At 41.4% G+C, this 23,042-nt stretch overlaps 1 protein-coding gene across 2 annotated transcripts in view; it reads right to left on the reverse strand.

The window, feature by feature from the left end:
* The window catches only part of ASTN2 (astrotactin 2), a 728,537-nt gene that overhangs the window by 14,424 nt on the left and 691,071 nt on the right, over nt 1-23,042 (reverse strand). For both annotated transcript variants that reach the window (XM_066580842.1, XM_066580841.1), the window contains 2 exons: nt 10,719-10,819; nt 5,519-5,702 (listed from right to left, as the gene is read on the reverse strand). In XM_066580842.1, coding sequence (XP_066436939.1) covers nt 5,519-5,702; nt 10,719-10,819 — 285 coding nt within the window. The remainder of the gene's footprint in view (nt 1-5,518; nt 5,703-10,718; nt 10,820-23,042) is intronic.

Genomic DNA, 23,042 nt, shown 5'->3' on the forward strand with positions numbered 1-23,042 from the left:
CTTCGTTTGAAGTGGTGTTGTGAACAACAAAACTGGACTGCTACGGAGTGGAACTGGGTTGTCTTCAGCTATGAATCTCAGTTTAGTTTGGGCGCTGACGATGGCCATGTTTGTGTCTGGAGACCTAGCGGAGTGCACCTCAATCTGGCTTTTACTGTAGAAAGACACAGTGACCCCACTGATGAATGATGGTCTGCAGCAACATGTGTTGCCTATCATAGCAGGACTTCCAAGAGGCATTTACTAGCAGAATAATGCTCAGCTACACAGAGCAAGGGTGCTTCAGGAATGCATCTACGACATAGTCCCACTTCCATAGCCAGATTTATCTCAATTAGAGCATGTATGGGACCATCTGGGATGCCAACTTCAACAGCCTATAAGTTTGTACAATCTAGAGACTCAGTTACAGCACATGTGGATTGATATGCTGCAAGATACTATATGGAAGCTGTATGCCTCCATGCCTGTCCAGCTAGAGGTGGTACAACAGGATGCTAGAGTCTCCATGCCCGCCTGTATCACATCTTGTATCCAAGATAGAGGTGGTACAACAGGGTACTAGAGCCTCCATGCCTGTCTGTATCACATCTTATATCCAAGCTAGAGGTGGTACAACAGGGTACTAGAGCCTCCATGCCTGCCTGTATCACATCTTATATCCAAGCTAGAGGTGGTACACTAGGGGACTAGAACCTCCATGCCTACCTGTATCACATCTTGTATCCAAGATAGAGGTGGTACAACAGGGTACTAGAGCCTCCATGCCTGCCTGTATCACATCTTGTATCTAAGCTAGAGGTGGTACAACAGGGTACTAGAGCCTCCATGCTCTCCCGTATCACATCTTATATCCAAGCCAGAGGCAGTACAACAGGGTACTAGAGCCTCCATGCCCACCTGTATCACATCTTATATCCAAGCCAGAGGCGGTATAACAGGGTACTAGAGCCTCCATGCCTGCCCGTATCACATCTTATATCCAAGCCAGAGGCGGTACAACAGGGTACTAGAGCCTCCATGCCTGCCCGTATCACATCTTATATCCAAGCTAGAGGCAGTACAACAGGGTACTAGAGCCTCCATACCCGCCCGTACCACATCTTATATCCAAGCCAGAGGCAGTACAACAGGGTACGAGAGCTTCCCTACAAGTGTTCAGTTTTCCGCAATAAATTATTCTTTTCCTCTCATACTGTAATCACTTACTGATATTAACATTAAAGTCACGTACATAAAGTTTCATTCAATCCCGACAACTACTTCTACATGCTTTTTTTGACAATGAGTGTACATTTATCACCTACCCTGTCAATAAGTTATAAGTATTTTTGGCGAGATAACCCCTTTAATTGGATAGAGAGGCCATAAATATCCCAAATTGGAAAACTCCTATCGTATTATTTTTCATATACCTGTAATTCTATCAGTGGTTTCTCATCGTATTTTAGCCCATGATATATTAATAAAAATACATGGTAATAGAAGCTGAAGATGAAAGTTCTACATGTAAATGTTTTTACAATACCCTGAATAAGGAAGCTAAGCTATTTATTATGTGGCTTCATGAGATATGGTTATCATGGGAATGAAGCATTCCAATTAGCACATGTGTTGAACAAAAGGAATCTAATAAATCTAAGCTGTATCGCCTAATCTGGGCCTTCATGGCTGGCCCCAAAGCATGAAAACATGAGCACTGTCCTCAAATGGCATAATTACCGTAGCTTTTCCATTGTGACTCATGTGGAGAGTCTTGTCATATGGTAATGTGTTAATTCTCACTCTGCACTGTGCTATTTCATTTTGTTTGATACTGAAATTTGTATTTCCTAAAATCCCTTAAACCTTTATCGAAATAACATAATTACAAAATTGTGAGAGGTTTCAACGTGTCACAAATCACTTCTTTGCAAATACAGTAGTTGCATTGATTTAATTCTTCCTATACACATGATACTGAAGCCTACTAGAGAAGTAAAACAGGAGCTTATAGGGCATAAAGCAATGTGTTTAGAAGGCAAAACTAAGTAGCGGGAATGAGAAGGTAAACTATGGCGCACGGTACAATAGAAGGGTAATAATCCTTACCGTGACTTGTTAATGAATATAGAGTGCATTTGATATTTGTATTGTGCGGTGTAAATATCGAATTACTTCTTAGAGATGAGCGAGCCTGCTCGGATAAAACAGTTACTCGAGCGAGCCTCGCTCTTTTCGAGTAACTGCATTAGTGGGTGGGAGAGAGAGAGAACTCCCTCACTCCCCCCCCCCCCCGCTCCCACCCACTCTTCCCCCCCTGCCCAAACCTGCTCGGACGAGAATGCTGTTACTCGAGAAGAGCGAGGCTCGCTCGAGTAACTGCATTATCCGAGCAGGCTCGCTCATCTCTATTCTTAACCTATAGTATTATGTAGTGAAGTGAAGCTTTCCTAAATCTATGCTTTCTGAAAGGATACTTCTAAGAAATACCTAAAGGTGGTTGTACCAAAATTGCAACTTTTCACTTATCCACAGGATAGGGGATAACTTGCTGATTGGTGGGGGTTTCCCCTGCCGATCCTGAGAACTCAAGTCCCGTATCCTGCTCTTCTGTCCCTGTGGTGTCGCTTTTCCCTCCCACAGTGATGTCACTCTGAATGGAGCGCTGACCGAACATGTGCAGTCAGCGCTCCATTCATTTCAATGCGGCTGAAAGAAATGCCCGATTGAGCGGGGTTTGACTATCTTGACAGTCCCATTAAAAGTGAACAGAGCGCTGGTGCGCTTGTGTGGTCAGCACTTCATTTAGTCTCCTCTTCACTAACTCTGCATGCCATGAGGAGGATGGACACCATGGGATCCCCCTTCTTGACCTCCACCGATTAGCAAGTTATCTCCTATATTGTGGATAGGGTATAATTTGAAATTATGGTACAACCGCTTTAAAGGGTTATTCCAATTGCAGGGTTTTACCACAGGATAAGAAATAACTTGTTGATCGGTGGGGTCTGACTGATCTTGGGATCAGTGCTGGGACCCCCACTGATTCCAAGATTTAAACCATGGCGCTTCCCGAACGGTGAGCAGCGGAAGTTGCACGTGTACACCTCTACTCCATTGGCTTCAATGGGAATCCTGGAGATCTCTGAATTCTGAGACCCATAAATCTTTTATTTTTTCATCCATTGGGCTCTGTGAGGGCTCATTTTTTGCAGAAGAGCTGTAGTTTTCCTTAGTACTATTTTGGGGTACATGCATCTTTTCAATCACTTTTTAAGACATTTTTTTGGGAGTAGAGATAAGTATAATCAGTCTTTTTTGACAGCTAGCGACAACTTACATAAGGCACACAGATAGGGCTGCCATATGACGCTCCATGGAATCCCCACATTCAATGGTGAAACTCATGTTAAAACTAAACATATTGATATTTCTTTTCCTATTATATACTGTAGTTTCAACATATGCCTCAGAGCTGTATAGAGATTGCTACCATTGACATCAATACTTCCTTATTGCTATCAGGACTGTTTAGGTTTTTGACATCAGGTCTGATAATGAAACCTAAGGGTCTTTTTACACGGGCAGGTAAACTGCCTATAACAATTGACCATACAGTGATTCAATGGGAGCTTGTTTACCAGGATTTGTATTTTTCAATAAAAAGCAGGCTTTTTCTTAGAATGATCAGTCCTACACAAAGGGATGTGCTGCTGACGGTATTTTTAGCAGTAGCAGTATTAGGGTGCCTTCACACTGGCGAGAACATCTTTTCTCATGCTGCGAGAGTGAGTTAAAACGCATGATTATTAAACCAATGAATTTCAATGGTTTCATTCTCATTTGTGAGGCTTTCACTTCTGCGATGCTGTAAGAAAAAAAAATTGTTTCTGCAATATTACCCATTGTTTTCAATGGGGCCAGCGGCAGCAGCGCCATTCCCATTGAAAGCAATGGGAGAAGATCGCGATCCCCTGCCGCAGCTGTGACAACTGCAGCAGGGAATTCCTTCATCCAGGGGTTTCACCTTGTTTTTAATGGCGGCAGGGGATTAACTGCAGCAGGGGATTTTCTCATCCCCGCGGGGAGTCCCATCATTACTGAACACTGTGACAGCAGCGGCAGGGTGGTCAGTGATGAGGGGACTCCCCGTAGGGGTTGAAGGAATCCCCTGCCACGGCTGTCACAGCCGTGGCAGGAGATTGTGATGTTCTCACTATGTTTTCAATGGGCAAAGCAAGGTGAAACCCTGGATGAAGGAATCCCCTGCCACTGCGGTCACAGCTGCGGCAAGGGATCGGCATCTTCTCCCATTGCTTTCAATGGGGCCGGTGCTGCTGCTGCCTCATTGAAAGCAATGGGATATATAGGAAACCACCACAGTGATGCGAGGCTCTTTTTACATGAATACGCCTAATATCCAGGGGTTTTTAGAAGGTTTGCAAGAGTTATATCAAGCCGTAAATTACGGCCCGATATCGCTCTCGCCAGTGTGCAGGAGCCCTTAGGGTGGTTTCCCACGGGTGACAAAATCGCACGATTTTCTTGTGATGCAACAGTACTACAAATTGAATGCATGTGAAGTTCAAGTTTTCCAATAGGATCCTTCACATTAGCGATGTTTTGTAGGCTGCCACATTGCGAGGGGAAAAAAAAAATCACGTTTTTTTCGTTGTGGTGCAATGCAATTTTTACAGTTTGAAGTTCTACTATAAAGACTCTAAAATAAGCCCTAGTTGCATTAAGAAAATTAAAAAACACAATACATCAGCTAACAGCCACTGTCAGGCCCACCGCACTTCTCCTCGCAGGTCTCCGGCACTTGTTTGAAGTTTTCTGTCAGCGCTTTCTGGATTGCAGGTTCAAAATCCCCGGAATTGCTAGCTGTGATTGGTTCTCAAGCACCGTGGCTCAGCCAATCAGAGCCAGCACTTGAGGAACCAATCACAGGCAAAGCATCCCGAAGGAGGGTTTTTCCAAACTCCTGACCAGGAAGCTCTGCCAGAGGACTTCAAACAAGTGCTGGAGATACAGGGCAAACGTGCGGCGGAGTCTACCAGCACCTCTTATGTGATTTTTGGGGTGTTTTTATGCAGCTAGGGCTTTTTTTAAGAGTGGGGCTTATATTTCAAGCCCCCTGAAAATCCCAACAAAAGAGTGCTACAAAGTCGCGTGACTTTGTAGTGACACAAAATTGCGATATCGCCGTGAGAAAACACAGCAATATCACACAGAACACCAATGCGATATCGCTGCAATTTTCTTGCAGTGATATCGCTGTCGCCCGCATGAATGAGACCTTCATAATAGAATGTAAGTAGTCATACATGAATCTGGTCTAGACCAACAGAGAAACAAATCTATATCAATCCGGACATGAAATAGTTAAATAGCCAATGCCTTTTGTCTTGTTACCAGATAATTAGCTTTCTTTCCTCGACTCTACAATGATTTTAATGTGAAGCTGTTAGACTTGTAGACAGCATCACATTAGAATCATTGATATCTGATTTTTTTTTCAAATCCATTTCCTTACCGGGGTCCGAGCTCATCTTCACTGCGCCACACGAAATCTCCAAACTTCTCATAGAGAGTATTGTAATGATGCTGGACGCGAAGAAGCATTGAAGCAGATACTTCCATCAGGGTGTTGTATGCTATCTGCTGCTCCTTGCCACTGGTGTATCCGTTGTATAATGTATAAATCCTATCAGCAATTTCTGTAACACAAATGGCTTATTGAGAAAGGAAGTTTTTCAACATATTGTGGACAAAGTGAATAACGGATGCACACAAGCGAAAGGAAACTGTTCTGCTAAAACACTTTATGCTATTTTAGTGGAGCATAAATGAGGCCTCAAGAAGGTTCTGACTTTTACCCATTCAGATTCCTCACATTACAAGCTTACACATCCACAGTCCTGATATTACACAGTCCAACCTATCTATACTCCTCATATTACGCACTCCTGCTTATCAATATTCCTGCTATTACATGCTGCTACTCATCTTTACTCCTCATATTTTACATTCCTACCCATCTATACTCCTGACATTACGCACTCCTGTTCAGTTATACTCCTCATGTTACATGTTCCTGCTCATCGATATTCCCAATATTACATGCTCCTACTCATCTGTACTCTTCATATTACACATTCCTACGCATCAATACTCCTGACATTACGCACTCCGATTCAGTTATACTCCTCATGTTACATGTTCCTGCTCATCGATATTCCCAATATTACATGCTCCTACTCATCTGTACTCTTCATATTACACATTCCTACGCATCTATACTCCTGACATTACGCACTCCTGTTCAGTTATACTCCTCATGTTACATGTTCCTACTCATCGATATTCCCAATATTACATGCTCCTACTCATCTGTACTCTTCATATTACACATTCCTACGCATCTATACTCCTGACATTACGCACTCCGATTCAGTTATACTCCTCATGTTACATGTTCCTACTCATCGATATTCCCAATATTACATGCTCCTACTCATCTGTACTCCTCACATTGCACACTTATACTAATCTGTGCTTCTCATATTATACACTCCTACTCATCTGCACTCCTCATATTTTACATGTTCTTACTCATCTATATTCTCAATATCAAATGCTCCTATTCATCTGGACTCTTCATATTACACACTTCTACTCATCTTCCCTTCTGAAATTACATGCTCCTACTCATCTGTATTCCTCATAGTTTATCTCATCTTTACTTCTCATATTAGATGCTCCTACTCATCTATTTTCCTGATTTTACATGCTCCTACTCATCTGTACTCCTCATATTATATGTTCTTACTCATTTATACTCCTCATTTTACATGCTCCTTCTCATATATACTCCTCATATTACATCTACCTACTCATCTATACTTATGATATAACATGCTCCTACTTATCTATATTCCTCATATTACATGCCAATACTCATCTTTACTCTCAATATTACATACTCCTACTCATTTATACTCCGATTACATGCTCCTCATCTATACTCCTCATTTTAAATGCTACTACTCAGCCATACTCTTGATATTATACATTCGTACTCATCTTTACTCCTCATATTACACGCTCCTAAACATCTAAACTCCTGATATTACACACTCTTACTCATCTATGTTCTTGATAATAGATGCTCTCACTCATCTGTACTCATCTGTACTACCACCAACACTAAACTAATAAACATGATTCTAGTCATGTATACTTCTCATATCACATGCTCCCACTCATCTATACTCATATGTATACTCCTCATATTAAATGTTTCTAGTCATCTATACTCATCATATTAGACGCTCCTAGACATCTATACTTATGAAATTAAATGCTCATCTGTACTCCTTATAATACACACTCCTACTCATCTATATTGCTCATATTACATGCTCCATCTCATCTATACTTCTCATATTATATGCTGCTTCTCATCTATACTCATATTAAATGCTCCTACTCATTTATACTCCTGATATTCCACATTCCTACTCACCTACACTGCTTATATCAATGCTCCTAAACATCTATACTCCTGATATTACTATTACACACTCCTACTCATCTAAGTTCTCAATATTACATGGTCTCACTCATGTGTACTCCTCATATTACAGGATCTTACTCATCTATACTTCTCATATTACATGCTCCCACTCATTAATACTCATATTAAATGCTCGTTCTCATTTATACTCCTTATAATACACACTCCTACTCATTTATGCTCCTCATATTACACACTCCTACTGATATATACTACTCATATTACATACTCCTACTCATCTATATTTTCCTAATATTACACTTTCCTACTCATCTATACTCATTATACTACACACTTATATTCATTTATACTCCTCATATTACACACTGCTTCTCATCTACACTCCTGATATGACATGCTCCTACTCATTTATACCCCTCATACTATACACTCCTACTCACCCATACTCATATTACATGCTCCTACTCATCTATACCCCTCACCATTCACGTTGATGCTATCCTATTGCTATAATGCCGGTTTTGTTACAATATTTGCTACTTTCGGCTTGTACCAGGAGGTTTTAAAAGTCCTTTTAAAGTTAGAGAAGGCATTAACAGTGTCTTGAACTTATATTGGAACCTTTTCCATCTCCAATTATTGAAAACCACATCAGTAAGTTTACTACCACCAACACTAAACTAATACATATGTCTGCTAAGCATTTCTTTTGGCTAAATAATAGAAACATTGAAATTACTAAGGAGAACATAGAATGCTATTATATTTGATTTTTCACATTTGGTTACAATCGTGCAAAAGTGAGTGCTGAGTGAATTTACAAGGGTTTACAAAGTTTATTCAGAAGCTTACTATTAAAACATACTTTAACCCCTTTTTCATTTTCTCCTTTTCTTTTTTTTCTCCCCACTTTCAAAAAAAAAAAAATCCCAATTCTTTTATTTTTCTGATAACGTAGCTATATGAGGGCTTGTTTTTGGAGGGGGGTCAGTTGCATTTTTCAATGGTACCATTTAAGGTTCCATATAATGTACTGCAAAGCGTTTTAAAATTTCTAAGTGAGGACAAATGAGAAAAAAATGCAACTGGGTTTGCTTTTATGATATCCACAACACAGTAAAAATACAATATCTTTGTTGGGTGGGTTAGTACAATTACAATGATACCAAATTTATTATGTTTTTTTAAGCAGTATGACTTAAAAAAAACGTAAATACCTTTTTAAAAAGATTGTTTTGTGTCACCATTTTTTGACCCCCAAAACATTTTGAATTTTGTGTTGATCAGGTTGTGTGATGGCTCGGTAATGGAAAAATGTGTTTTCGAAGAAGTAGCCCTTTAAAGAATTGCAAAGTGAATGAACGAAAAACTGAGATCTAAGTCAAATCAATATTTAGTGTGACCACCCGTTGCCTTTAAAGTAGCATCGATTCTTCTAGGTATACTTGCAAAAAGTCAGAGATTTAGTAGGATTATAGTAAAGTTTATGATTAACTCATTATATCAAACAGGCAATAATGATTATCCTTTTCATATGTAGATTGAAGCACAGTCACTATTTGAAACAGAAACAGCTGTGTAAGAGGCTTAAAACTGGATGAAGAACAGTCAAATTCTGCCACGAAGGTGAGGTGGTGGAAGACAGTTTCATGTCGCAGGTCATATGTCATGGCAAGACTGAGCACAGCAACAAGAAACAAGGTAGTTATACTGCATCAGTAAGGTCTCTCCCAGGCAAAGATTTCAAAGCAGACTGGGTTTTTTAAGATGTACTGTTCAAGCACTCCTGAAGAAGCACACATGATTTAGAACCGTAGATGTAGTGATCGGTTAAGGAATTTTCTGCAGCAGGTGAAAGACACATCATGCTTCCCTTCAAAATCAGAATATATCCAGCAGTGTCATCAGTTCAGAATAGGCAGAAAGCAGTGGCACCAGATACACACATCTACTGTTCTGAGAAGTCTGGCCAGAAGTGGTCTTCATGGAGGAATTGCGTAGAAACAAGTCCAAGCAGCACAACTATGCAAGAAAACAGGAACTGGGATGCAGAAAAAGGAGAACAGATGCTGAACCGATGAGCTGGGCAAAAAGCTGGAGAGCGGTACAATAATGAGTGTCTTTAGGTAACAGTGAGCATGGTGAAGGTTCCTTGCAAGGTTAGGGCTGCATTTCAGAAAAATGGAGTTGATGATTTGGTCAGGATTAATGGTGTTCTCAGTGCTAAAAAATACAGACAGATACTTATTAGAGATGAGCGAACGTACTCGGATAAGCACTACTCGTCCGAGTAATGTGCCTTATCCGAGTACCGCTGTACTCGTGCTGAAAGATTCGGGACGCGCTGCGGAGCGGGGAGCTGCAGGAGAGAGCGGGGAGGAACGGAGGGGAGATCTTTCTCTCCTTCTCTCCCGCCCGCTCTGCCCCGCTCCCCGCTGCGACTCACCTGTCAGCAGTGGAGCGTCCTGAATCTTTCAGCACGAGTACAGCGGTACTCGGATAAGGCACATTACTCGGACGAGTAGTGCTTATCCGAGGACGTTCGCTCATCTCTAATACTTATCCATCATGCAATACCATCAGGGAGGCATCTGTCTGGCTCCAAATTTATTCTGTACCTGGACAACAACCCAAAATTTACTGCCAATGTCATTAAGATCTATCTTAAGTATAAAAAAGAACAAGGAGTCCTGGAAGTGACGATACGGCCCCCACAGAGCCTTGATGTTAACATTATCACGTCTGTCTGGAATTACATGAAAAGAAAGGAGTTGAGCAAGCCTACATCCACAGACGATCTGTGGCTAATTCTCCAAGATGCTTGGAACAAGTTCCCTGCCGAGTTCCTTCAAAAACCAAGTGTACAAGTGTACCTAGAAGAATTGATGCTGTTTCAAAGACAGAGGGTGGCCACACCAAATATTGATTTGATTTAGATTTCTCTTTTGTTCGTTCACTTTTTATTTTATTAACTGACAAAAAATAAACTATTAACAATTCTTACTTTGCAGATTTTTTTCCAAAAGCTGCCTAAAACTTTTGCACAGTAATTAATGTATGTAGAACTAATATGATCAACTTAATTTGCCGATGCAGGCAGAAGTAGTATTAAAAGCCACTTAGTTCTACATATTAAAGTGGTTGAATGAAATGAGTATAAAAGCTTTGTTTTTTTTACAATACGCTTAATGCCTACCTTCAGCTTTATTGTCATCCACTAAAGAGCAAGCAGTGCGCAGAGTGACTAAACTTTGTGCCGAGTGCCGTCCATGAGTATCTACAGCAAAAAGGCTAAACCTGTAGGGCAAAGAGACAATAAATGAATAATAAACATAGCGATAACACTTAAAATTCAAAAGTGCTCATTAGGTATTATGAAGCCCAGAAACATCTAATAAAACGATAATAATAAAAAAAAAAATGTGTCCAGGAAATCAGTGGAATTTTCACATTATTTGGATAACAAACAAATGGTTATTAATAGAGATGAGCGAACCTACTCGGCCACGCCCCTTTTTCGCCCGAGCGCCGCGATTTTCGAGTACTTCCGTACTCGGGTGAAAAGATTCGGGGGGCGCCGTGGGTGAGTGGGGGGTTGCAGCAGGGAGTGGGGGGGGGGGGGGAAGGGAGAGAGAGAGGGCTCCCCCCTGTTTGACCCATGATTGTAAGTAATTTCTTTTCTCACTGTGTATGTCCTTGAAACATTTGAAATTCAAAATCATATATGATTAATTATCGATGTCCTAACCAAAAAAAGCAAACTTTTTCGAAATAAAAGTTATTTTCTATTATATTTTACAATAAGCTAACAGGAACAAATAAACTTTTCCTAGACAAAAAAATTGCCTTGCCTAGTCTATTGAAATGTAGACTTGCATTATTTAAGGCTGAGAAACAAAGAACAACACTAGACAGATGTAAGTAGTATCAATGTTACTCACCTAACTCGGCTCCAGCGGCAAGTCTAAGCAACTGGATGCATCCTTCTCTGGCTCTCCTAAGTTTTCTGCTTTCAGCCATTGCTCTTCTTCCATCTTCTCTTGGAAATGTCATATTGTTATGGTGATCAACACTTCTGAAGACAACAACCTGGTAGCTTATTTTAAGGGGACTTTGGACTCAACTCCCTGACTGAAGATTAAGGTATTATCCTTGCCTAGTTATTTGTTCCTGTATTACTGACTCTGTTTCTGATTCCTGATTCTGACTATGCTTTCCCATATTTCAGTCATGCCTTGTAATTTAGTTCTGTTGCCTGGTTCCTGTGGCTGACTTCTGGCTGTTTCTTGACTTGTTTTATTTGGATCACTCCCCTGCATGAGCCTGACCTTGGTTCCTGTTCCTGATCCAGCTTCCTGTTTGGTTCCACTCTGTTCTTCTAGATTGGACACCCAATAAAAGTCTGGCCTTTCCACTTTCTTCTTGCTTGATTATTGTGCTCCAGGCCTATAGTCAAGCTCCTCCACCTGCCTGCTCCTCTGTATTGTGACTGATACTACCCGTGTACTGACTTCTGGCTTTCCTGATTACACTACCTACCTGCTCCTTTGTACTGCAACCAAGACTACCCATGTGCCGATCTCTGGCTTGCCTTGACCATACTCTGCCTGCATTGGTTGCAATACTAAGGCTCCAAACCCAAACAGGACCATTACAGAATAATCACGCCCAAAAATGGAGGGCATTGTGATCACCGTAAGAAAGCAAGTTGTGGAACTGCAAGAATTTGGCACCACGTACCAAGAAAAATATCTAATTTACAAAGCTTGGCACTGGATCAACAAAAGGATATAGCCAACTTACAGAGACAACTTCTGGGTTTGCACAATTCAGTCTCAGATATCTGCATGCCTCTGCCAGCAAAGTTCAGTGGTGATCGTCCCCAATACCAAGGTTTCCTTAACCAATGCCATATCTACTTTCAAATGCAACCCACTTCTTGTCAGGAAAATGAACTATTTATCATTAATCTTCTGACAGATTAAGCACTTGCATGGGCCTCGTCTTATGTGGAGAAGAACTGTAACCTCCTCAATGACCTGAATACCTTTATTACTGTTATGGACCAAGTGTTTGATGACCCAATATAATGATCAGGTGCAGGTTTGGAGCCTCTTATGGTGACCAGTGTGAGCAGGTAGCGTATTTAGGGAAAGGCAGAGGTCGGTATACGGAAATGTCAGTTTCAGAACAGAGGAGAAGGCAAGTAGTGGAGCTCGACTACAGGATTAGAGCATAGATAATCACGCAATGAGGAAGTGGAAGAGCCAGGCTTTTATAGGAGGTTCAATCTTGGAGAACTGGGTTGTAGCGTTTCAGTGACTAGGTTGGAACCGCAGGTGTAATAGCCGTGTAGATCAAGAAAGTAGTTAGGGGAGAGCAGAAGTTTGTAACAGGAGGTCTTGGTTCGCAGTATAAAGGAGGAGGAAGGTGACGTTGTTAGGAGGAATGCCAGTGGTCAGTAACAGGAGGTCTTGGTTCATTTGTAGAGGAGCAGGCTGGTAGTGGAGCTTGACTATGGCTGTGAGGCACAATAATCACGCACTTATGCAGTGGCAGAATAAGGCTTTTATAGTTAGCCTAATCAGAAGCAGGACGGAGGTAGAACAGGGGCTGGATTGAAGGCTCTGGGAACAAAGGGCTGGATGGCTCACCAGGGAGAAGGCGGACTGGAGCACAAGAGGTTCTGGCTTTGATCCCTAAAAGGGGTGGAGCCAAACAGGAAACTTGATCTGGAGCAGAAAACACAGACAAGGTCAAGCAGAGGAGCTATCCAAAGTGCTGGATAGTCAATAGGTAGAGCCACTCAAGTCACAACAGTAGCCCCCTCTTTCTACGATGGCCTCTGGACATCCCAGGGGCTGTTTTTTCCAGATACCTACTGTGGAACTTCCCTGTGAGCCTCAGAACATGCACGCAGCAGCCTAGGTCCCATGAATTTTGCTCCGGTCTGTATCACTTCTATTACCCCAACAAATCCTGGAGTCCAGAATCCTATAAACATTAAATTCTTCATGACCTTGGACTTTTACAGGTGGAGGAGGTGGATGATTTCTTCCCAGAAAGGGACTTGGCTAACCTTTGCAGAAATTTAAAAAGGCCCAATAAACCTTTGCAGCAATTTGGGAGAGGCAAAATGCAATTTTAAGTTCTTAGTAGAGAGCCACACTTTATCACCCACCTGGAAGGTAGGAGGAACCTTGTGGTGTCTATCTATGGCATTTTCCTGGGCTTCTCATAGCCTTTTTGTTAGCTGTTTTGGGTTTCCCGTAGTGTAGTTAGCCTGTGAGTAACAATAGGGGTGGTAATATTCACAGGAAGGTCAGGAGTGAATACCACATGTAAACCCAAATTAGCAAAAAAGGAACTTTGAGATGTAGAACTATTTCTGGAGTTGTTATAGGCGATTCTGCTGTAGATAAGTAGTCCACCCAATTATCCTGGAGGTGGGAAATGAAACAGCAGAGCTATTGCTCAAGAACCTGGTTGGGACTCTCAGTCTGGGCATTGGACTGGAGATGGAAAGTGGAAGACAGGTTGATAGTAATCCCTAGTACAGAAGCTTTTCCAAAATCTTGATGTAAACTGAACACCTCTATCACAAAATAATTTCATCAGGAATGCCATGCAGTCTAAATATCTCCATACAAGTGCTAAGACCATAAGCAATTCTGATGTTTCTAAACAATCAAATTCTGTTATGCAGACCATTCCATCTGCAATTCAAGAGAAAGACAAGATACATTTTAATCCTTTCAAGTTGACATTCCTATACAGGTCATAATTGGGAGCCATAAAATACAATTTTCTGGACTTGAAATATTCTCTTGATAACAAAACATTTCAAGTATGACTAAACCCATGCTAATTGATATGGAAACTGTGGATGGATCACCTTTATCTTCTGGGCCTGTAACTTATGAAACAATTGAAATTGAAATATGTATTGAACCTGATCACCATGGAACTATTAGTTTTCATCTTATTTCTTCTCCCAAGTTTCCAGTTATTCTAGGAATCTCTTGGTTTTCTATCCATAATCCTTCTATCGACTGGGATTCAAGGACTATTACTGTAAAGAAAATTGTCAAAAGACTTTGCCCATCCTTAAACATATCCAAGTCTCTGAGGTTTGTAATCAGAATTGTGATAAGTTGTCATCTCAGTATCAGCAATTCAGTGATGTCTGGAGTAAGAAAAAAGCTGACCTACCCCCTCATTAGCCATATGACCGTACAATAGAATTGCTTCCTGGAACAACCATTCCTTTTGGACAAAATTACAATCTTTCTGAACCAGAACTAAAAGTACTCAAAGAATACTTGGATAAAAATTTAAAGAAAGGCTTAATTCAACTTTCTTCATTCCCAGCTGGGGCTCAATTGTTCTTTGTGAAGAAAAAATATTCCACCTTGTGGCCATGTATTGATTACAGAGAACTAAATAAAATTACTGTTAAAAAATCGCTACACTTTCCCCTTAATCGGGAATTGCAGAAAAGACTCAGTTCTGTCAAGATTTTTACCAAACTAGATCTAAAAGGGGCCTAAAATCTTATACAGATTTGCCCAGGGCATAAGTGGAAGACTGCCTTCAGAACCAGATATGGAATTTTTTTAGTACCTGGTGATGCCTTTTGACCTTTGCAATGCTCCTGCCACTTTTCAGCATTCTATTAATGATATGTTTCGAAATCTCTTAAATCAATTTGCTGTTGTGTATCTCGATGACCTTTTCATTATTTCAGACAGCCTGGGGAACATCTCAGGCATATCCGGCTAATCTTGGAACGTCAATAAAAGAATCATCTTTATATCAAACTGGAAAAATGTGAGTTTGAAAGCAACAGGATTCAATTTCTTGGATATATCATCTCCCCAGATGGTCTGAGGATGGATTCTAGTAAAATTAAAGCTGCGGTTGAGTGGCCTACTCCGAGAAGTTTAAAAGATGTTCAACGCTTTATAGTGTTTGTGAATTTTTACAGAAGATTTATAAAAGCCTTCTCAAAGATCATATTACCAATCAGTTCATTTACAAAGAAAGCCAAAGCTTTTATTTGGTCTTCGAATGCACAGGATGCCTTTGAAAAACGAAAAGCTCTTTTTACTTCTACACCAGTCCTGGTCCATCCACATCCTGAATTGCTTTTTATTTTTGAAATGGACACCTCCGATGCTGCTGTGGGAACTATCTTGTCTCAACGACTCAGAGATAAAATGCAGCTGCATCCTTGTGCATTTCTTTCTCATACCATGTCATCTGCAGAAAGAAACTATGACCTTGGAAAAAAGAGACTGGTAGTAGAGATAAGCGAGCACGCTCGGATAAGGCAGTTACTCAAGTAATCATTGCTCTTCTCGAGTAACTGCACTCTCGTCTGAGCAGGCTCGGGGGCGGCGGGGGTGAACGGGGGGGTGGCGGGGGGTAGCGCGCGAGAGAGATTTCTCTTTATTCTGTGAGTCAATATGTTGACAATACCACGTTTAAATAGTTTCTTATGTAGCACTATTGATACAGCTCTATGAGAGCTTATGTTTCGTGGGGTGAACTGTAGTTTTTATTAGTACCACAATACTGGCATTGCAGAGGTTTTTCTGACAGCGTTTACCATGTAGACTTAGTAATGTGATATTTTAATAGACTGGACTTTTATGAATAAAGTGAAACAATGTTTTTAATTTTTTATGTGACACCCTGAAAAAGGTTTTTTTGCTCACTTCTAATTTTTTTTTTTGTATTAATTGAAAAGTCTTTATTTTAGTTGTTTTTACCTCTTAGTTTTTAGACCCCATAGGGGACTTGAACTTGTGATCGTTTGCTCAGTATAATGGAGTACCATAGTATGGCATTGTACTGTATTTTTAGAAAAAAAATACGTTTTTTAAGGCCGTAGTCAGACGAGCAATTTTTTTGTGCACACCTATGTGCGCAAAATAAATTGCGTCTTTTAGAACCATTTGTTCCTTATGAAGTTTTCACATATCTGTCTTTTAGAGGCAGAAAATATTCACACCTGCAAATGATAGGACATGCGTGCCTGTAAGGTCCGTGCTGCACGTAAAGTTACAGAGGTGACAGGGGATGAGGGGACTCCCGGAGGATTCCGTTAATCCGCGTGGGGAGTCCCCTCTTCACTGAACACTGTGACAGCACTGTCACAGTGTTCAGTGATGATGGGAATCCCCGCGGGGACAAAAGAATCCCCTGTCACAGCTGTGGCAGTGGACCGTGATGCCATCCTGTTGCTTTCAATGGGGTCGTTGCTACAGCCGCCCCATTGAAAGCAATGGGATGAAGGCAACCCCTGCATGGATTTTCGGGGAAGGGCTTGAAATATAAACCCTTCCCAGAAAATAAACCCTAGCTGCTTGAAAAAATAAAAAAAAATATACACAGTACATTACCTTCCCGCCGCTGTCCAGCTGCAACATGTCTTCTCCTTGGCTCCTCAACACTCTTCTGAAGCATTTTCTCCTGGCTGGGAATTTAAAAATCCCTGCCTCCTGAAAGCGCTGGTTCTAATTGGCTGAGCGCTGTGACCAATCACAGGCAGTGATCAGCTGTCATTCAATGAATGGATGAGCGCTGCCTGTGATTGGTCACAGCGCTCACCCAATCAGACCCACCGTTTTCAGGAGGCGCAATGTCCGCAATGTCTTAACAGGCAAACAATCATAGGATCCTTTGGGGGGTTTCTGAAAGTCTCCTGGCTGCCATGACACCTGGACGGCACCCTCTGATCACATTTGCTATTCAGTCCCAATCGGGACATTGAAATGGCACTGTCAAAATTGAAAGCGGCATTTAAGGGGTTAAAATTGTTGTGGGTGGGTGTCAGCTTCAAAAGACAGTCGACACCCGCTATGTATGGAGCAGGCTCAGTTTCTGAGCCTGCTCTAAAAAACACCACGCACTGCCAATATTTAAATATGGCGGTTGAGAACGGGTTAATGATTTTGTTCTTAAAGGAGTAGTCTCATGAAGACAATCCTTTTTTTTTTTTTAAATATACCCTATTTGGGCACATGATTGTTCCTCAGGAACATCCTCTATGAGCCAGGGCACAAAGCAACTAAGAAAGAGTGGTTGGCAAACACAGTGTGATCCTGCATTTCATGGCTAGGCATTCATATTCAAAGATAAATTAGAATAAAGTCTATACTTGTAAGTTAATTCTTGATCAAACCAGAGGACATTTAGTACTTCAGTGGAACACAGTGATGGAGAATGCTGATCCACAGTGATTACTAACAGCATTCATAGTAAATATATGACTTTGAAAGTTAATATGTGGAATTACTTTGCTCTTTAATGCCTAATGCCAATTAGTTCTGTCATGCCAGGCAGCTTGCCATAAGTGGTGGAAGCCCATATTTTCTAGTTAAAGTAGTTCATAATGTGAGAAGAACATATCAACTTAACAAATATAAGACAGACCATCATTACTTGAAGAAGTACAACGTTGAAAGTTTCATTAAGTGCAATGGAAAAAACAGTAAGCACAATAAGTAAACGGGCTCTCGTGAGGAAAGGCAGACCAACAGTTACATGTGCTGCACAGGATGAGCTTATTAGAGTCACCATCCTCAGAAATTGCCTATGTCTGATGAGTCAAAAGTTTGTATATTTGGTTCCAATGGTCATATCTTCATGCAGAAAAAGTAAGCAGATGATGCCTTGATGTGTCACTATTAGTGATCAGTGAGCATACTCGCTAAGGGCAATTGCTCGATCGAGCATTGCCTTTAGCGAGTACCTGCCCGCTCGGGAGCAAAGATTCGGCTGCCGGCGGCGGGCAGGGAGCTGCGGGGGAGAGCGGGGAGGAACGGAGGGGAGATCTCTCTCTCCCTCTCTCCCCCCCCGCTTCCCCCTGCTGACTGCTGCAACTCACCTGTCACCCGCGCCGGCAGCCGAACCCAAGCGGGGAGATACTCGCTAAGGACAATGCTCGATCCAGCAATTGTCCTTAGCGAGTATGCTCGCTCATCTCTACAGAATGCCCTTCATAGTGATATCCATTAGTGAGCTTATCTGATGGCTCAGTCTCCAGCCCTTCTTTCCTCCCTTGAACAAACATTCAAGTTGATCTATGTCTAAATCAAAGCTTAACCTTTTCCATCCACATAATCATGTAAGAAAAGTTAAAGATCCATGTACAGTACATGCAATAGGACAAGGATTGAACTGTTAAAATAGTTTCATTATAGATCTTAATTAGAGTTGAGCGAACGTACTCTGCCGAGCTTAATGCTCGTTCGAGTATTAGCATACTTGATGGTGCTCGTTACTTGAAGAAGCATCACGCAGTGTTCAACCCCACCCCAGTTTTTGGCTCCTCCCCGCTGTGACGTGCCTGTTTTGGCCCCCCCTGCCGTGACGCAGCGCGTGCATCAACGGCAAATTTTTTTGGCAGGAAGGGAGAGAGAGAGAGAAAAAGAGAGAGAGAAAAACACACGACCCCCACCCCCCCAAAAAAAGCTCGACACCCAGCGGCCCACATACAAAAATGCTCAAGTCTCCCATTGTAGTCAATGGGGTTCCTTACTCTTGTAGAGCTCTCGAATTTTACGAAAAGCTCAACTCGAATAACAAGGCCCCGAGCATTTGGGTGCTCGCTCATCTCTAATCTTAAATAATTATTTTAAAACAATATACACCTCTGGGGTGCACTTATTTGGCCAGTCAATTTCATTACAATATCAAAATGGCCCAAAAGCACACATTCCGGCTCATAGGATGGAGAGTGATGGAGTTTCACAGTCACCTGACCAATACTCAAGTTGGACTTGAGAGTAAAGGAAAAACAAGCAAGTTCTCAGTATATATGAGAACTCCATAGGGACTACTGGAAAAGCATTCAGGTGGTTACCTCATGAAGCTCGTTGAGAGAATGTTAGAAGTAATATTGATTTAACATTTTTCTGGCCACTGTATAATTCCATATAATATAGCACAGTTGTCATGACGGCAGCAATATAATTGTGGAGACTTTTCATTCAAAGCTCAAACAAGCTCTCCTTTCTAATGTTGCATTTAGACAGAGTGATATCATTCAAAAAAACATTAAAACGGGCAAAAGTGAACAATAATAATCTTTCAGTTTAAACACGAGCCAACGACTAAACGACCAATGAGAATCGTTCACCTCTTGCTTGTCATTCAGTTTCTGCAGACATAAGAATCATGATAGGCTCGTTTGCTTATCATTTAGTTTAACCAGCAATCGTTCAGTCCCTGTATTCGCTTATATAGGGGCTGGACGATTCTGAATGATTCTGGTTTGAACAAGCCGATGATGCATTTGCCTGTCTAAACAGGCTGCATGAGTAGGAACGAGTTAGTAGTGATGTCACTTGTTCATTTTCTTGTTCAAATGAGAATCGGCTCATCTAAAAGGACTCTAATTTACTAACAGAATGTTGTTATCATTGTCTGTCATGTTAAGGCCCTTTTACATGCAACGATTATTGCTCAAAATGCATTCAAATGGCAGAAAGTGATCGATAATCGTTACATGTAAATGCGGGCAGTCATGCACTACTTGTTCAATGGTTGTTTAGCGCTCGTTTTTAGCCGACATAAAAACCATCGTTTGATTGCTCAAAATACGTTCCATTCGCATAAACACACGCTCAGCAGAGCAAACAACTCCTGGAGGAAATGCAGATAATTAAAAGTCATTACTGTACGTGTAATTTTATAAAGTTACTGTGATGATCTTTATTGTTATCTCAGTATAATTATTGATGTATAACATAGAATTGGTTGCTCATGGTAAGAACCCATTTGCATGGAACGACTTTCAGGCAAACGATGCCCGACACTCGTCCCTGTGTGTCCGCTCTCCTGTGCTGTCACATGGGAGCAAGTAGGGCTGGCTCGGTCACAGAGCGGCCAGCAGGGGGGAGGGGCAGGGCAGGAGATTTCTTTCCTCTCGCTTCCCCGCCCCTCTCCATTTACATAACACAGCGGCTGTTCACTACTGAACATCCGCTGTTTAAATTGAATGATGAGTGATACGCTCATCGTCCATCATTTATGCTGCATAAACGATGAGCTGATCACCGATCGTTCAGTTTAAATAGCGACTGTTCAGTAGTAAACGACCGCTGTGTTAGGTCAATGAAAAGGGGGCGGGGGAACGAGAGGACAGAACTCTCCTGCACTGCCCCGCTCCCCTGCTGGCCGCTCCATGAGCGAGCCAGCTCTGCTAGCTCCCAGCACGGAAGCACAGACACACAGGGACGAGTGTCTGGCATCATTTGCCCGACACTCGTCACGTGTAAATGGACCTTTATGCATAGGTAATTCTCAGGAAAGGCTCTGTCCTGAGTGGAGGCACAGAGAACAACTCATTTATACACCCATTCTTCTACTCAGCAAAGGTGCCAGGTCTTCATCTCCCATACAAGTGGGATAAGGCCTGTAGGGGAGGATTATTAGTCGAACCCCCCCAACCAGGGTTACACAAGCAATCATCCATTTATGAACAAGTGCCTGTTCACTGTGAATGGCGGTGGCCAGAAATGATCTCTGCCCTGATCAACTTCCATTTACTGAACAATTATCACTTCTCTGTGCCACAATCGTTAGGACGACTGTCGGCCATTTAAGTCGACAGCTGACAGTGATCCAGTTCAAAAGGATCCTAAATCCTTACTCTGTATTTAAATAAATTAGGTATGCAGCCTACACATGAATAAAACTAAAAAAAACCCTTTTTTATAATTCTATAGTAGTAATGTTAATTTATACATTTAGGTGCAAATTCTAAGAGGTTTTTTAAGTGGATCACTGGAGGAACAATACACTTTAAGTGTGAGGTTTACAAAAATAACAGTTGGTATCGACTTTACACATTAGGCATGGCCTTAAGGAATACTCATTTGTCTAAATACTAATTTAGAACATTTCAGTCCCAGCTTTTAGCATTTACCAGTGAATGCCACTATAACATTTTAACTGGTAGAAATATGCAATTTAGAAAAATCTGCATTTTTCAATTAGCAAAACTTAAATGAAAATGGTTATCATGCTAAGCAACAATTACTGGCGCTATATCTAAAATATGGATAGCGTGTCACCTAAAGACATATTACATGTTCCTAAAATCAGCTGGCACTAAATGTTATGAAGATTTATTTTGGTCCGAAGATATGACTTAGATTTTATAGGATTATTTCGAACTACATGGAAGAAAAGAGAAGTTAATGTGATTGTAAATTAATAGCTAAGTTAATTTGAAATTGCTCAATTTTAACGAGGCTACATGGCAGGCATCTAAAGGATAGTGCTGAGGAAAGATTATGCTCTGCAGTGAATTAACATTGTAGAACTTTTTTTAACATCCATGAGGGAACCCCCTGCTCCTATCTCTACATCAAAGAAGCATTCCGGAGATATTGGCTGGAGTTATGCTTTGGCGGAGAGTTGTTGATTGCTTTCCCTGCCTTGCAACGCCAAGTATCTTTGGTTTGGCTAAAATCAGTTGCCAATCCCTACTGTGAAAATGACAGCTCTTAAACATACGACTGGCTCCCCTGGACCACCGGGTTTTGAATTTTTATGTTAAAACATTTATTGCTTTGCAAACTTTTAAGAAATTCAGATAGTTTCCACTTCATCTTGCTCTCAGGAAAAATAACATTGGCGTAAGGAATAAATTGATAAGAAACAATTAAGCTTGGTCATAGAAGGAGAGACTCTGTGAATAATAATATGTGTAGTCAGAGGAGTATCCTCCAGTGGGGTATTCTTCTACCGTGACCTCCAGTAATCTGTTTTAATTTCTAGCGAGAACCCTGCATTGGCGTTTAATTCCCCCGCAGTACCACTTCTGGGAAAATAAATCATTACTCAGTTCCAATTAAAACCATGGGGGGTCCATGTAATACACTGACATTCCGTCAGAGATGTGCTTTGTAAGCATAATGTTTACTGAAAAGATTGGCAAATGCTACGTTTAAAAAGTTGATTTTTTTTTATGGTTTGATTACCATAAGACACATGTTTATTAACCCCTTCATGTCAAACATGTGGCTATATATACGTCCTAACTGCACATACCTCGTGCAGGTAGGATGTGTATAGCTGTCCACAGCACATGCTGTGTATATAGTGGGCTCAGGAGGCGAACCCATTCCATACACTGTGAGTATTGGCTGTTTTTCGATAACTCTGATTGCATATTTTAACCCTTTAAATGGTGCTGTTACTTTTGACAGCAGCATTTAAATGTCCTATTTGATTAGGATTTAAATATCCCTAACAGCCGTTCTGTGACTTTAATCCCATCTGGGTGTCATACCAGCCTGAGACCTTCTTAAAGGTCACCAGTAGAGATGAGCGAACGTACTCATTTCGAGTAATTACTCGATCGAGCACCGCGATTTTCAAGTACTTCAGTACTCAGGTGAAAAGATTCAGGGGGCGCCGGGGGGTGGAGGGAGGCGTGGCGGTGCGGGGGGTAGCAGCGGGGAACAGGGGGGAGCCCTCTCTTTCTCCCTCTCCCCCCAAC

This window comes from Eleutherodactylus coqui, chromosome 10, assembly GCF_035609145.1.
Source record: "Eleutherodactylus coqui strain aEleCoq1 chromosome 10, aEleCoq1.hap1, whole genome shotgun sequence".
NCBI classification, from domain to species: domain Eukaryota; kingdom Metazoa; phylum Chordata; class Amphibia; order Anura; family Eleutherodactylidae; genus Eleutherodactylus; species Eleutherodactylus coqui.